General features: G+C 40.6%; 1 protein-coding gene across 3 annotated transcripts in view; it reads right to left on the reverse strand.

Moving 5' to 3' along the window:
* The window catches only part of LOC309381317 (protein adenylyltransferase SelO-like), a 42531-nt gene that overhangs the window by 26574 nt on the left and 178 nt on the right, over window positions 1–15779 (reverse strand). The window contains exons 1-6 of one of the 3 annotated variants that reach the window (XM_081932187.1): window positions 15332–15550; window positions 14839–14897; window positions 8096–8151; window positions 7538–7785; window positions 5336–5454; window positions 1218–1346 (exon numbers count right to left, since the gene is read on the reverse strand). In XM_081932187.1, coding sequence (XP_081788313.1) covers window positions 1218–1346; window positions 5336–5454; window positions 7538–7748 — 459 coding nt within the window. In that variant the 5' untranslated portion in view covers window positions 7749–7785; window positions 8096–8151; window positions 14839–14897; window positions 15332–15550. Of the gene's footprint in view, window positions 1–1217; window positions 1347–5335; window positions 5455–7537; window positions 7786–8095; window positions 8154–14838; window positions 14898–15331; window positions 15551–15779 lie in introns of those variants that run through there. The other 2 variants (XM_081932188.1, XM_081932189.1) reach the window with 2 other exon arrangements.

The following is a 15779-nucleotide window of genomic DNA, read 5'->3' on the forward strand; positions in this document are numbered from 1 at the left end:
GGGGGGGAGCCGCAATAGCCCCGGCACATATTCCTCCTCGGAATAGGGAGACCGCCGGCGCTACCAGGTGCCTCTCGGTGCAGGTGAGCTGCGGTTGGCTGGGCGGGAGAGTCATGAGGCTTAAGGCCAGGACCGCATGAGCATAGCTGCCCCACCAAGAGTAGCGGTTGCCTCCGTTGCCTCTGAAGACGCAGGGAGCAGCAGGTCCTGCGGGTGTGAGTGGAAGGTGCTGGAAGCCTCCGGAGGGCCTCTGGGGGAGCGGGGGGGGGACGTTTTTACCCTCCCCAGGCTCCTAGAAATCCTCTGGAGCCTGGGAAGGGTGAATAAAACGGGACCATCACGCACCGAAAGTAGGGGGGAGGGCGGGGTCACACGCGCATGTGTGGGGGTGGTAGTTGCATGCACATGCACATGGGGGTCTGCACACATAGGATTATGGGTGTGGCACACAAGCCCACGACCCCCCTGCCCGTCCCCCCGCTTTTGGCACGTGATGCCAAAAAGGTTCGCCATCACTGCTGTAGCCTATTGCCGCCTCCACGCACCCCATTTTCGGCCTCCACATCCTGTTTCCAGCCTCCGCACACCCCGGCTTCACCCTCCGCGTTTTCCACACATTCCAGGTGGCGGGGATCAGAATGGGTGGAGAATGGGACGCACAAAGGCCAAAAATGGGATGCAGAGTCTGAAAATTGGACATACGGAGGCAGCAATAGGCTACGGCAATCCCTGCAGCCTAAAACAGGAGGCCGATCCAACAACAATCAGCTGCTTGTGCTAATCAGGCTATGCTGAAGCTGAAACTGAAACAGGCTGTTTGTAGCAAATTGCTGGGAAGCAGAGGTCAAAGAGTGGGGGCCAGCCGGTGGGCAAAGCTACATTTGGTATATAAGACCCACCCAAATTTTCACCTTCTTTTTTGAGGGGGTGCATCTTATACTCCAATAGATACGGTAAGTGTGAGAAAGTATATTATGCCTGTTGCAATGCCTGAAGTTGAAAATGTTGTTTACCAATAAAATACAGGACGATAATATTGAAAGAAAGTAAAAATAAAAAGAACACGACTAGCCAACATTATTCCCATCTGCATGCTTTACCATTTCGATTATTTGACTGATTCACTGATTTACAAAAGAATTACAAGTAAATGACTGACCACTGAATAGCACTGCCATTTAATGTTGATAACATGTGGTTAAAAAAACAAGTAGTACCTGATGGCCACCATATCTGTGGGTTAGCGGCAGAGACCCCAAGATTATTTTTGAACCACTGACAAGCTGCAAAAAATCATCTGAGCTTGAGACAGACATGTCTAAGTCCAGAATTTCTTCCAGGACTTCCTAAAACAGAAAAAGTATATCAATCCATGAAAATTATTAAGGTGTAAAAAAAAAAGGTTTCACGTTAGCTATGTACGTCATAGAAATCCATACTTTAGTGATGTACTCCTACTTGTTCGCCACACATCCTATTTTCCAGACTATTAAAATTTATTGTTTTCAAGTGAGATAAATTTGCTGCCAAACCTCCGAGTAGTCAGAATTGAAGAAAAGGTGCAGAATTACAGCCTTCCTACTTCTATTTCCAGGAAATGTTAGTAGTTTGGGGTTATTATATTCGGTGAGACTCCAGATCAGGCACAGCTATAAATATCTTATTCTTTTAGAAGCAGCCCATATTCAGGAAAGAGTAGAAAGATCAGGGATTTGACACTGATAAGCTGCTTTAATGTAGATAAGAAGTCATATATTATATGCAGAAGAGCAACCTGCTGCAGAATACAGAAATCAAGCTACATATCTAGGTCAACGTCAAGGTTTAAAGCCTCTTCTTCCTGTCTTTTTAAGTCAATAGATTCTTAATTATTATTTTCTGGGCTTGAATTTAGAATGGATTTGTTAAATATATACCAGTAGTTTTCTCTGATGAGAGCAGTATTTGTTCCTTCATTCCCCACACATTTAGACAATAAAAGGGGATTTATTTATACAATTCCACTTAGTCAGTTGAATTCAGTATAAAGTAAATTTAGTGACCTTGGACAATTCGCTTTAATTAGGTAATTGCCGAGTACTATAACATAAAAAAGGAACGTGGTGGCTCAGTGGCTAAGACGCTGAGCTTGTCGATCAGAAAGGTTGGAAGTTCGATGGTTCGAATCCCTAACTCTGTGTAACAGAGCGAGCTCCCATTACTTGTCCCAGCTTCTGCCAACCTACCAGTTTGAAAGCATATAAAAATGCAAGTAGAAAAATAGGGGCCACTTTGGCGGGAAGGTAACACTGTTCCATGCGCCTCTGTGTTTAGTCATGCTGGCCACATGACCACGGAGACGTCTTTGGGTAATGTTGGCTCTTTGGCTTTGAAATGGAGATGAGCACCACCCCCTAGTCTCAGGAACGACTAGCACATATGTGCGAGGGAAACCTTTACCTTTATAACATAAATGCTAGATATGGTTTATGAAATCGGAACTTCAATGTCAGTATAATATTGCCCAAAGATACAATTGCATCAAATAGGTTGCTTTCCTGGCTATATTAAATTTGTTACTAAACATTCATGTGTAATTCTCCCTCATATGTTAATATTGTGGTTCTAGATCCTAATTAAAGATAAAACCTAATGTGGTAACAGTGTTTGAAGAGACTGGGGAAATTTTCTCAGCTCAAGTGTTTATTTGCTCACCCTTTTGCAAGTGATTCCTTCCAATTTAAGCTTTGGATCCAAGTTTCTAATTAGTATTACACCTTGGCAATATCCACTGTTAATGGCAAAGCTGTTTCTAACAATAATGATAAACAATCTTTTGGTGCTGATTACTTATGTTCAAAATGACAGGGCTGATGAAACACGAACCATAGTTGACTTAAAAACCAGAAAGGGACAGGAAGTAACACCTGTTTGACAATGAAGCTCTAGGATAGGGTTTTCAAATTGGAATTTATAACTCTAACAGGGTTCTGCAAGAATTTGGTGGTGTTTCAGGAGAGCTTAAAAGGGAAACAAATTCATTTGAATGCAGTCAATTTCCTGTTACTAAAGCTTTGCTCTTGTTCGTGCATTCTGGATTTTTTTAATAAGTTCCATGACCCCAAAAAGTCTAATAGAATTAGTACTAGGTTTTGGTATTATTAATTAAAGCAGTATTTTTCAAAGTTGGCAACTTTAAGATATACAAACTTCAACTACTGGCTGTGGAATTCTGGGTGTTGAAGTCCACATTTATTAAAATTACCAGATTTGAAAAACACTATTTTAAGAGTTAGATCATTTAATGTATAACCTATTATGGCAGTCTTGCAATATCTAAGGACCATGCTTAATATCCTATTTCCCCGAAAATAAGAGGTTCCCAGATAATAGGCCCAACTGGGCTTTTGAGCACATGTGCTAAAATAAGCCCTCCCTCCAAAATAAGCCCTCCCCAAATATGTTTAAATGCTTGTGCAGCTCCCCCAGCCATTTCCTGAGAGGAAAGAGGGAACATGCCCCACCTGCCATCTATGCGGAATGGCCTCATAGAGGCCGCTCCCGCAAACCTTAGCTACCACACCCCTTCTCTTACTGGTGGCCGCAAAAAGAGCAGCAGCCCAGCAACGCTAGGGCCGGCAAGAGTGTGCCGGAAACAGAGACAGAACCTCCAGCACTCTCTGGATCAGCTGATCCTCAGGCGGAGGTTAAGGAGCCTCCTGCACCTCAAAAATAATAAGACCTCCTTGAAAATAAGGCCAAGCGCTTATTTCAGGGGTCGAAAGAAAATAAGACCCTGTCTTATTTTCAGGGAAACACGGTATATATTCGGACTGCATAAGCTTTTACAATAGGAAAGACGGTAATATGAAGTTGCCAAGGCCATATCACAGCAATAGCGAACCTTTTTTGGCTCACGTGCCACAAGTGGGGGGAGCGCAGGGGGGTCGTGTGCGGGCGTGCTGCACCCATAATGCAATGCGTGACCCCCCAGTGTGCATGCACGCACAACAGGCGCAACTCCGCCCATTTTTACATGCTTTTTTCACATGAAGTCATTTCCGGTTTGCTCGGAGGGTTATTTTAAGCGTTTCGAAGGCTTCAGGGAAGCCTCCGGACGGTCCCTGAAGCTTCCGGAGGGCCCCCGGGGGGGCGGGAGAGGCTCTTTTCGCTCTCCCTAGGCTTTTATAAAGCCTCTGGAGCCTGGGGAGGGCGATAAAATTGCTTTTAAAAACAGTGAACTCAGCTGGCCAGCGCGCGCTTGCACGCTGGCCAGCTGACAGGGCAGCGCCTCGCGTGCCCTGACAAATGGCTCCGGGTGCCAGCTGTGGCACGCGTGCCATAAGTTCGCCATCACTGCCATATCACATAAATTATATGATTTTCTATTTTGTTTCTTTTTATTTGGTGGCGCAAAATGAAGTTTTCTTTTGTATTTTATAAAAAATACCATTATTTATAAAAGAGATTACATCTATTCAAAGACTTACACTTTATTTTTTACTTATTTCCTGCCTCAGAATTCTGACGAAACTGTGTCAGCAGTTTTTAGCAACTTTGCATGAGACGATCCTCTGTGTCTTTGGTCTATGACTGTAATAAACGGATTGATTGATTGAGCCACTGTGGACAAAAGTAATTGTGATGTGCTAATGGGCTAACTTGACATAACGCACTTGCTATTTTCCAGTGATTTTGTATCCCTGAATATGAATTATGCAGTTGAATCATTTTTGTGTCTTGAATGACATGGAGAATCTCCACTGATACTAGATGGTAGATTGAATGAAATAAAAGAATGTAATATAACAAACATATTTATATAGGTAATATTAGGGATGGGCTGCTACGAGTTCACCTGGGTTTGGGAGAACCCTTAGCTAATGTTATGGCCGGTTCAGAGAACCCCCAAATCCCATCTCTGGCTGGCCCCTCCCACCCCACCCCTCCCCTCCCAGGAGTCTCCATGCAGCCTATTTTGGATACGAGGTAAGTGCAGGGCCCACACGGAGGCTTGAGGAGGGGAAAAACAGGCCTCCTGGAAGTTTCGGAAGGCCAGAAACGGACCTCTTTCCAGCCTCTGAAAGGCCTCTAGAGTGCGGGGGAGGCAGTTTCCACCCTCCCAGAGGCTCGAGGAAAGCCTCCACAGCCTGGGCAAGGCGAACCCCCCCCCCCGTCGCCATGGTGCAAGAGTAGGCCACGCCCAATATTACGATGCCTACCCAGCAACCAGGCAGAGAACCCGTTGCTGAAATTTTTGAAGCCCATCCCTGGGTTACACGTTCATAAGCTTCTCTTATAGACACACAGCCGCAGAGTAAAACAGCAGTTTTGTATTTAAAAAAATATTCCTGACCTCTGAAACAGCTACAAGTAGAACTCTGGATTTAAATGGCGTAGGATATCCAACAGAAAAAATACAATCTCGAACCTCACGAACATAATTCTCTTGAATATGATCAATGGGAAGTGCAGCTAGAGGGGAAAAATAAATCAATTTCACACAGAATTCCAAAAAGGTGGCAGTGTTAAGCTTTTGCAGCAAAAACTATAGATCTTTGATTGTCTGGAAATTGAGCCATGGAATTATTTTCTTTTTTGGTGTGAAATATGTTGCTGCTTATCCAAATGGCTTCTTCAATCTGAGCAAGTTAGTAAAGGGACCCCATGGATGTCCTTCAGGGTGGTTTCATTTTTTAGTTAATTTGAATAGGCTCTTTAACTAAGTAGGCAGAAAGTCGTTAAAGGTCATTGCTCCTAAATCTGTCTCTAAGGTGAGTCTTTAAGCACTCTTGCATTAGTCCCCAGGAAATCTAGATCAGAGGTTTCATCGGAGAGGTCACAGCTAAAGACCCACCTAAGAGAAGGATTTAGAGCAAACACCCTTAATGGGGTTTTGCAGATTTCTGATTGTGAACTACAAAATCCACAGTCAGCAATACTTTTATTAAACTAAGGCATACACTTCAGTATGCCTTAGTAAAATAGAACAGAATAAAATTTTTGGCCAAGTATGATTGGACACACAAGGAATTTGTCTTGGTGCATATGCTCTCAGTGTACATAAAAGAAAAGATACATTCGTGACTAATCATAGGGTACAACACTTAATGATAGTCATAGGGTACAAATAAGCAATCAAATCATACTAGGAAACAATCAATATACATCCTAAGGATACAAGCAACAAAGTTACAGTCATAAGTGGGAGGAGAAGGGTGATAGGAATGATGAGAAGATTAATAGTAGTACATACTTAGTAAATAGTTTGACAGTGTTGAAGGAATTATTTGTTTAGCAGAGTGATGGCATTTGGGGGGAAACTATTCTTGTGTCTAGTTGTCTGGTATGCAGTGCTCTGTAGTGTTATTTTGAGAGTCATTTTGAGAGTAGGAGTTGAAACAGTTTATATCCAGGATGTGAGGAGTCTGTAAATATTTTCATGGCCCTCTTTTTGACTCATGCAGTATACAGACCCTCAATGGAAGGCAGGTTGGTAATAATTGATTTTTCTGCACTTCTAACACAGATGTCCACAGAAAATCTTTTTTGGCTTACTGTAATTTTTAATGTTCAATATATTGTTTAAAATAGAACGAAGAATTAAAATGTGACACTATTACAAAATAAAACATTTTCCTCAGCATTATCTTTGGTTATAGAATTGTATTGATGCTCTACAAGGACCCAGTAGGTAATTTTAGAAAGTAAAAATAATGGATGGCAGCAACTCATTTGCTCTGAAAGGGTGAGTAAATAGAGAAAGATAGAGTGTTTGAAGAGTAATCCCATTAGTTTCTGTGTGTTTGTGACTTGTTGCTTCTACAACAGCAGTAATTTTTTTGAACAATCAAATGTCTCCATAGCAGCCATTTTGGCAAACATCCACAACAATATACCAACATTCCAAATATACGCAATAGTCCTATAAAACTCAACCATAATTTCATATCGCTCCTGACGGGTTTTTAATTTTGTAATTTTATTTAAGGGATTTTAAATTGTGATTTTAATTGTTTCCACTCATCTGTCTACCTCCTCCACGTACACGTATACGTCTTTGTTCCTGTGTATGTATGTCTATATTTGTATTTTATTTGTTTTTATTGTACGCCGCCCCGAGTCCTTCGGGAGAGGGTTGCGGCTAACAAATAAAATTTTATTATTATTTTTTTATTATTATTAACTGCTGGAATTAGTTTGGATTGTGTAAAAATAGTCAACAATATAATAAAAACATGTTTTTCATAGTTAGGAGATATTAAAGATATGCCCAATGTTATAGTAGTAGGAACATTTCTGAAAAATAGTATAAGATTTATTTAGGATTATATAATCCTAAATAAAAGGTGGCTAACAAGCCAAGCCAAATTCACGCTTAACTTTCACAGAAATAGACCAAATAAGGTAATCAGTCCTGTTGATTTTCATCTGCATAGCTTTCTCTAAGTAGCAACTACTCTGGAATAGCACTAAGGCAAATTGTTTATCCATAAAGTCCTTGTTATAAATGACTTTTTCCAACAAAAATATGTACATGTTATCAGGGGTTAAGTACCTGTGAACAATTCTGTGGAAAGTTTCCATTCATCCAAAGTAGTTAATTTCAGTTTCTTTTCACAATGACCTTGATCCAAATTTGATGCATTAATGTAATTATGGATGTGGCTAAAACTACTTGCAGCAATTGGGTCAATGAGGTAACATCCAGAATGATATACCAATGATAACGATGAAAACCACCACAAAATTGCCCAGCAGCCAGACATACTAAGTCCTGCAACTTTTCTTAAATCATGCTCAATTCTGTAGGGAAACAAATGTGATTGATATTCATAATGAGACACAGCTTTATTTCTGACCCTTTACATTTATAAAAAAAACTTCCTTGCAGTTTTAGTTTCATACATATATAGGCAAATAGCAATTCCATTTTTCCTTTCATTATTTTTTTTCTCCAGCCAAGAAAAATCTGTTAAAATATTATTTTCTTTTAAAGATCATATTAGATCATAATCTTTTATGGACAAAAAAATGGAAAGATTCTGAAATAGCCACAATATAGGAATAATTGCTAAAGATGAGAGAACTAAAAGAGATGGCAAAATTAGCTTACTTGATTAGAAAAAGATCAACATTTGTCAATGACTGGAAATCCCTTATGGATTTTTTTCCTGAAAAAAATGAGAAAAAGGGCGTGAATAATGGGTTTGAAGATTAAAAATGTAGCTTATGGAAGAAGGAATTAAGATGTAACTTTAGAGAGAGAGGATAAAATAAAGAAGCATTTATAACTGTCAAAAAGATGGGAAACTGCTTCTTTATAATCTTTTTCCCCTTTTCCCCTTTTCTTTCTTAATTATCATACTCAATTGTTTGGATTTTCTTGATTATTTTTTAGTATTTGTATTATTTTTATCTTGTAAAAAAAATTATTGAATGAAAATTATTTTTTAAAAAAGATCAGTCCATTAGGGACCTCAATTAATCAGTTCAATCAGAATAGAGCTTGGAAGGATCTTCAAGTTCTTCTAGTCCAAACCCCTGCTCAAGCTGAAGATCCCATACCATTTCAGACAAGTGACTGACCAGTGTCTTCTTAAAAGCCTCCAGTGATGAAGAACTTCTGAAGGCAAGCTGTTTCATTGATTTAGTTGTCCTCACTATTAGGAAGTTTCTATTTAGTTCTAGGTTGCTTCTCTCCTTGATTAGTTTCCATTGTTTCTTGTCTTGCCTTCTGGTGTTTCGGAAAATATGCCACCTCCTCTCTGTGGCAATTTCTCAAATACTAGAATACTGCTATCATGTTGCCCCCTAGTCCTTCTTTTCCCTAGACTAGCGAAACCCAAATCCAGCAACCATTCGTCATATGTTTTGTCTCCAGGCCTCTAATCATCTTAGTTGTTCTTCTTTGAACTTTTTCCAACGTCACATCATCTTTTTTGTAATGTGGTGACCAAAACTGGATGCAGTATTCTAGATTTGGCCTTACTAAGTCTTTATAAAGCAGTACTTTTGATTTTGATTTTGATTCTATGCCTCTGTTTATACAACTAAGGATTGCATTAGCTTTTTTGGCTGCTGCCGCACACTGCTGAGTCATGTTTAAGTGATCATCCACTAGGATTCCAAGATAAAATTAAATTTTATCTAAATCAGATATAGGCAATCCACAAACTGTATAGGAGTACTAATCTCTTTTTATGGCTCTCAAAGTATTTCAAGATAATGCCACTGCAATTTGGTAGCAAAATTACGGATTTCTGGTACTGCAGTTTTTTTTTCCTTTTGTGCTACAATAGAGAAATTAAGTTATCAGGAAGATTAATATTTCTATTACATGCCTTTATTTCCTTCCTGTTCAATCCATTATTCTTGTTAAATTAATTATTCCATTTTTATTATATCCTTTCAAAAAGCACTGTTTACCAAATACCTCATTTCTTAACAAACACTCTTTCAGCGACTGTTCAATCTTTCGATGATGGGGAATGAATGTTACTTACAACCAGTCTTTAATGTTCTGGCCATTACAATATAGTATACTATAGCTATTACTGTCATTGTACATCACGTATACAACGAAATTGGTTATATATACATATCCTCATGGATACATGAATGCAGGCTTTGCAACCATAACTATAGGCTTCTGATAAGCAACACAAATGGCAATCATGTGCTTAACGATGGTATGGGATTTGCTTAATAGCAACCAAATATGCCGAAACTTCTGTCATTAAGCAGTGCAATGACATGATAATGTGCTTTATGACCACATCACTTAATGAAAGATGGTGATTGAGAAAGATCTCAATCACCATTGTTAACCAACAAATGCAGATCAGACAGGTCTGTTTTCTCTCAAAGAAGTCAAATAATCATGATCATGGGATGACCATGGATTTTTAAAAGTCAATGGTTGAATCAAGTAGTTGTGCAAACAGTTACATTTTCTCCACCAGTGGCAATCTTTCCTGATATTATTTTCAGTGGCCGGATCACATTTTGGCTATATCTACCACTGAATAGCATTCTGATTTATCAATTCAAGCAGATTAGCACTGTTTCCTGGCATAAAGATCATGTGGGGCAGTTTTGTAAACAAACAAAAAACAAAAAACCTGTGCTCGTATTCTGGATTCCTTTCAAGATGCTGATTTTTACCTTGAGTCTGCTTCACTATGAAACAAAAGATAGCCTTTGGTTAATGATCGTGATTGAGACAGAGATTTATGTCACTGAGTGATACAGTTATAATGCCCAACATCATGTGGCGCTAGTTTCCAGCACCAATTATTTGAATGTGATAGGACAAAGAGGATGAGAAATATTAGAATTATTATCATACAAATCCTAACCCCCAAAGTTAAATATCCCTAGGATATTGAAGAATTCCAAAGCCAATGATAATGAAAATGAAGAACAAGCCCAAATGTAATAACACAGCAATTTCCTAGATAGGATATTCCATCAGTGGTCAAGGAGTCTCAAGGTTTTATCCTATACAAAGCCAAATTGTAATAGTCCCAGATTACTCAGCAGCACATAGTAGATCTGAGTTTACATTATCATTGGCTTGTTGATATGACTGAGACCAGCCAATGATTGTTTAATCCAGTGGTGAGATTCAAAATTTTTTACTACTGGTTCTGTGGGCTTGGTGGGCGTGGCATGGCATGGCTTGGCTTGGTGGGCATCGCAGGGGAAGGATACTGTAAAATCTCCATTCCCACCCCACTCCAGGGGAAGGTTATTGTAAAATCCCCATTTCCTCCCGATCAGCTGCGACTCGGAAGGTAGGGAATAGATGGGGGCGGGGCCAGTCAGAGGTGGTATTTACCGGTTCTCTGAACTACTCAAAATTTCCACTACCGGTTCTCCAGAATGGGTCAGAACCTCCTGAATACCACCTCTGGTTTATTCCTAGGAAAATTATTTTATTTACCTTTTTTATACACGATAGCAACTCTTTTCAACCAACATTGCAATTATACATAAGTTACTAGACAAGTGGCATGTAGAATATTGCATCTGGTTCTAGGTACCACATTTTGGAAAGAAAATTGACAATCCAAAGATCAATCAAGGTGACATGGAAGGAGAAATCTTTAAGAAATAGTCAGAGGTGCTGAGAAGTTTAAGAGAAGATTGGACATGTTTTATGTTTTCAAGAATCCGGACTATAATGTTGATGGGATCAAACACTATAGGACACAGGACAAGAAACATTGGATTTAAAGGAAATGATTTCAGTTATATAATGGGAAAATGCCTTAATAGGACTGCGAGCAGAAAGCCAGTAGAACTGATGAATGATGATAAGACTTGTTTAAGTAAAGGCTGGATTGCTATCTATTGGAGATGATGTAATAATAGATTCCTGTTCTTAGGCAAAGGACTGGACTAGATGAACTTTCAAGGCCACTTCCAGACTTTACATTCTATGATTAATTTAAACCAATTTTGTTTTGGTTTGTTTTATTAATGTTATATAGATCTATCTGCTGTAGTTTCTACATCAGTACTTAGAAAGGGAACCAGTACGTACTGCTTTGCAGATACCAAGCACCATAATGTGCAGAGTGATGATGCAAACTTATGTGCCTAAGGCAGAGGTGTCAAACTGGATTTCATTGAGGGCCAAATCAGCATTGTAGTTTTCCGCTATGGTCCAGCCAGCGGGGGGAGGGGGGGAATGGGGTGGATGCCTTCTGCACCACTTCCTCGGCGCCCTCCCGCCATGCCCCGTTTTGGCCAGCAGAGTGCTGCAGGAGGCCATCCAGGCCAAAAGTGGGGCACAGGGGGGCTGCCAGAGGCACTGTGGGCCGGTCCTTTGCTATTTCCAGGCTTTAAGCACCTCGCAGGCCGGATCCGGCCTTGAGTTTGACACCTTTGGCCTAAGGCAATATGTGCCCAAGGTCATGATATTCTGCACACACACACATCTTTGTTCTAAGCAGTGTGAGTAGGATTTTGAACCATTTCATTGTTTTAACTATGTTAAGACTATTTTAGATATATCTACAATAGGTTTTAAGGGTTCAGAGTAATGACAAACTGCAGATGCTGCAGGTTTCTGAAAATTGTAGTGGGAATAGGCTGCCCAGGCCAAATGAGGCTTCAGGTTGGTCATACATGGCTAATAGTGTTGTATAAATAGCTATGGTTTTATTTAGCAGATCATATCTTCAGCCAACTGACTTTTCAAACTATGTGTGAAAATGAACACTGACAGCTCCACTGTCTGAAGCTGATTTATCTCTTTAGAATGCAGTGCTAAATTATGGCTTAGCCGTGAATGAGCTTCAGATTCTTCAAGCGCTCTCAACCTTTTCCTCCAAAGCTTCTTCAAGGATTGAAAGTTTTAGGATATCATTTAGCATTATATTGACATTTAAACAGCTATTGCATCAGTTTTTCTGTTCTGTTATATGCTAAAAAGGCCTGATTTAGCACATTCTGAGATGTTATGGTATCATCCAATTTATTTTATTCATTGAATTAAAACTTGACGCACATATCCTCACTTAATGACTACTCATTCAGCAACTTGTTTGAAATTACGATGGTGTTGAACAAAGCGACGTACAACCGGTTCTTGAAATTCCGGCCATCATAACACCCTCCCATCAGATGAACAAAATTTGGGTCCACCTTACCTACTATTGTGCATCTCCCACTCCCAGCTGACTCCCACTCCCTTCATTGTCATCTTCACTGCCATTTCTTTGCATCATCCCAGTCACACATGGAGCCTCATGGAAATCTCATGCAGGACGATGTGTGAGAGCTACAGGTGAGCAGGTGTGTATCACACAATACTTTACAGCAGTGATGGCAAATCTTTTTTGGCTGGCATGCCATAAGTGGGGGGAGTGCAGGGGAGTCGTGTGCGGGCGTGCCGCACCCATAATGCAATGTGCGACCCCCCAATGTGCATGCGCGCACTACAGGCGCGACCCGCCCATTTTTACATCCTTTTTTTGCCCTCCCCAGGCTCCAGAGGCTTTATAGGAGTCTGGGAAGGGCGAAAACAGCCTCCCCCCCCCCAAATGCCCTCCGGAGGCTTCAGGGACCTTCAGGAGGCTTCCCTGAAGCCTTCGGAGCAGTCAAAACGCCCCTCCGAGCAAATCGGAAGTGACTTCTGGTTTGCTCGGAGGGGCATTTTAAGCATTCCAAAGGCTTCAGGGAAGCCTCCGGACGGTCCCTGAAGCCTCCGGAGCATTCAAAACGACCCTCTGAGCAAACTGGAAGTCCGTTCCCAAACTTCTGGTTTGCCCGTAGGGCCGGTTTTTTACGCTCCGGAGGCTTCACAGAAGCTCATGAAGTCTCCGGAGGGCGGGCGGGGAGGCTGTTTTCGCCCTCCCCAGGCTCCTATAAAGCCCCTGGAGCCTGGGGAGGGTGAAAAATGGCTTTAAAAAAGGGTGAATTCAGCTGGCCAGCGCGCCCATGCCGACAAATGGCTCACGTGCCCTGACAGGTGGCACGCGTGCCATAGGTTCGCCATCACTGCTTTACAGGATACTGCTGGCCAAGTCTTCTTTGTGTCTGTGCTAGCCAAGTCCTTTTTTTTTTTTTTTTTTTGCAAAAGACAGATCCGGCTGGCACATGAAAGAAACCTGATGTGAAAATGGTGCACAGTGTAATGGGCATCAGATAGCAAATAGGGCTGAACAATGGGGGTAACTAACTGTGGTAGGTGGCCAAAAGGACAGAGTTGTGGGAGAGATCATAAATTCATTCAACAACAGTAACTGGGACTGCTGGAACTGCCATTGCTAACCAATGCAACCAAGTAACATTTAACTCAACGGCTGCTTTGCTTAGAGATAGAGGGCCATTCCCAATTAGGATTATTAAATGAAGACCTGTTGTACCTTCATCCAGAAGCTAGAGTTATTATGAATGTATCCAGAGGTGGATTGCTACCGGATGTCACCAGTTCAGGCGAACCGGTAGTGCAAATTGCAACTGAATCGCCAAACTGTTAGGGATGGCAGGCTCACCACGCCCCCGAACCAGTTTCCTGGTCGCCCATGCTGTTGCCAGCATGTTTCTTAGTTATTTTATAATGTTCTGCACATGTGCAGAGCAATTTATAGGCCTAACTGCACATGTGCAAGCAATGTGTGGTGGGGGCACGAGTGAAGTGAGCAGTGTGCGTGCAAATCCCGCGTGAAGAGAATTGGCAGTAATGCCAGCAGCAACACACTCCTGAATGTATGTATCTATCAAGTTATATAGTGGCAATTGTTTAAATCAAACAATCTTCAGAAATATAAATTTTATAACTTGCATTTTACTTGTTGAATTATGAATATGATTGAATGGTTAGTTTGTGCTCAACCATTAAATTTCTTAAGGATCCCACCAATACAAGTACAATCTTCTGAACTATTGGCCTTTTTGTTAAAGAATTGTATGGAAATAAGTGATAATTTGTTCTGATATGCTAATGGTATTATGACTAGGTTTGATCATTATACAATGTCATTATCAAAGCTTATTGAGGTAGACAGCAATATGGAACATTTTCTGATTATTTTGTTAACTGGAACAAATGTATTCTAGCAATGTACTAACATGAACTAACCAGATAATTTGATCTAGATGTTCAAATAACCATAGGGGTACTTGTATTGGTGGGATCCTTAAGAAATTTAATGGTTGAGCACAAACCAACCATTCAATCATATTCATAATTCAAAAAGTAAAATGCAAGTTATAAAATTTATATTTCTGAATATTAGAATTGAGAACTGGAATATCCCATTTTCAAGAATGAATGAGTTTAAAATTTAAAAATGAACTTAATTCTTTTCAAAATAGTTTAATGCAAATGGAAAAAAAAACTTACCTGATTTTAAGGAATGGATCCAGGTATGAATTTGTTAATTATCTTTGAAAAATATGTTCTAGAAATGAGAAAATGAAACAACATATTTCTGTGTGGTCTACATGTAATGATAACTTTGAATTAATTTTAGATTTCTATCAATAATTATTACATGGATCTTTTCTCTCCCTTTTCTATGAATTTCCCCCTCCCTCTTAGCAATGTTTATCATCCTAATATATCCATGTTTTTCCCTTCCTGAATAAGCAGCATTTATCTTTTTTCCCTCCTTTTGGCATACTTTTTGGAGTTCACGGTTAACACATATACTTCCCTCTCAAGATCTCGTCTGAACTGCAGATTTTAAATGATTAAACATTTGACCTAATTTTTACACCTCGCTTCATCCATCTCCTTCCTTTTCTTTTCATCAGCAGATGTAAGATTTTCAGGCTGTTCAAAAGCTTTAACATTATCCTTTCTCTTTTTTATTGGCTATTATAAATGCACTACCTGCCAGCTATTGTATGGGTGTAGGGCCATGATGACAAACCTATGGCATATGTGGCACGCAGAGCTCTTTCTGTGGTCACGCGCGCCGTTGCAAACCGCTCTTCTGGTTTCCAGTGCGCACATGCGCACCGGCCAGTTGGCCTGAAATAGCCCAAAAAGCGGTCTGAAAATGGGCTAGAAAACGGACTTAAAACTGCCTGAAAATGGCCAAAACCAGCCAAAAAACAGGCATCTGCACCGGACAGATGGTCTTCAGGTTTCCGGTGCTCTGGTGTGCATGAAGACCAGCTGGCCAAAGCCAGCGCAGGGGGTAACTCGGGGCGAGTTAAATCCGGATCTAATCTCGACTCCGTCTTTTGCCGGAGAATCATGGGAGGGTTTTGATCCCCCTCTCTCCTTCTTCTTGCACCACCCAGCCACTCCCTTGCCTCCTCATAAGCCTCGCTCT

This window comes from Natrix helvetica (assembly GCF_964273705.1).
Source record: "Natrix helvetica genome assembly, chromosome: Z".
Taxonomy (NCBI): domain Eukaryota; kingdom Metazoa; phylum Chordata; class Lepidosauria; order Squamata; family Natricidae; genus Natrix; species Natrix helvetica.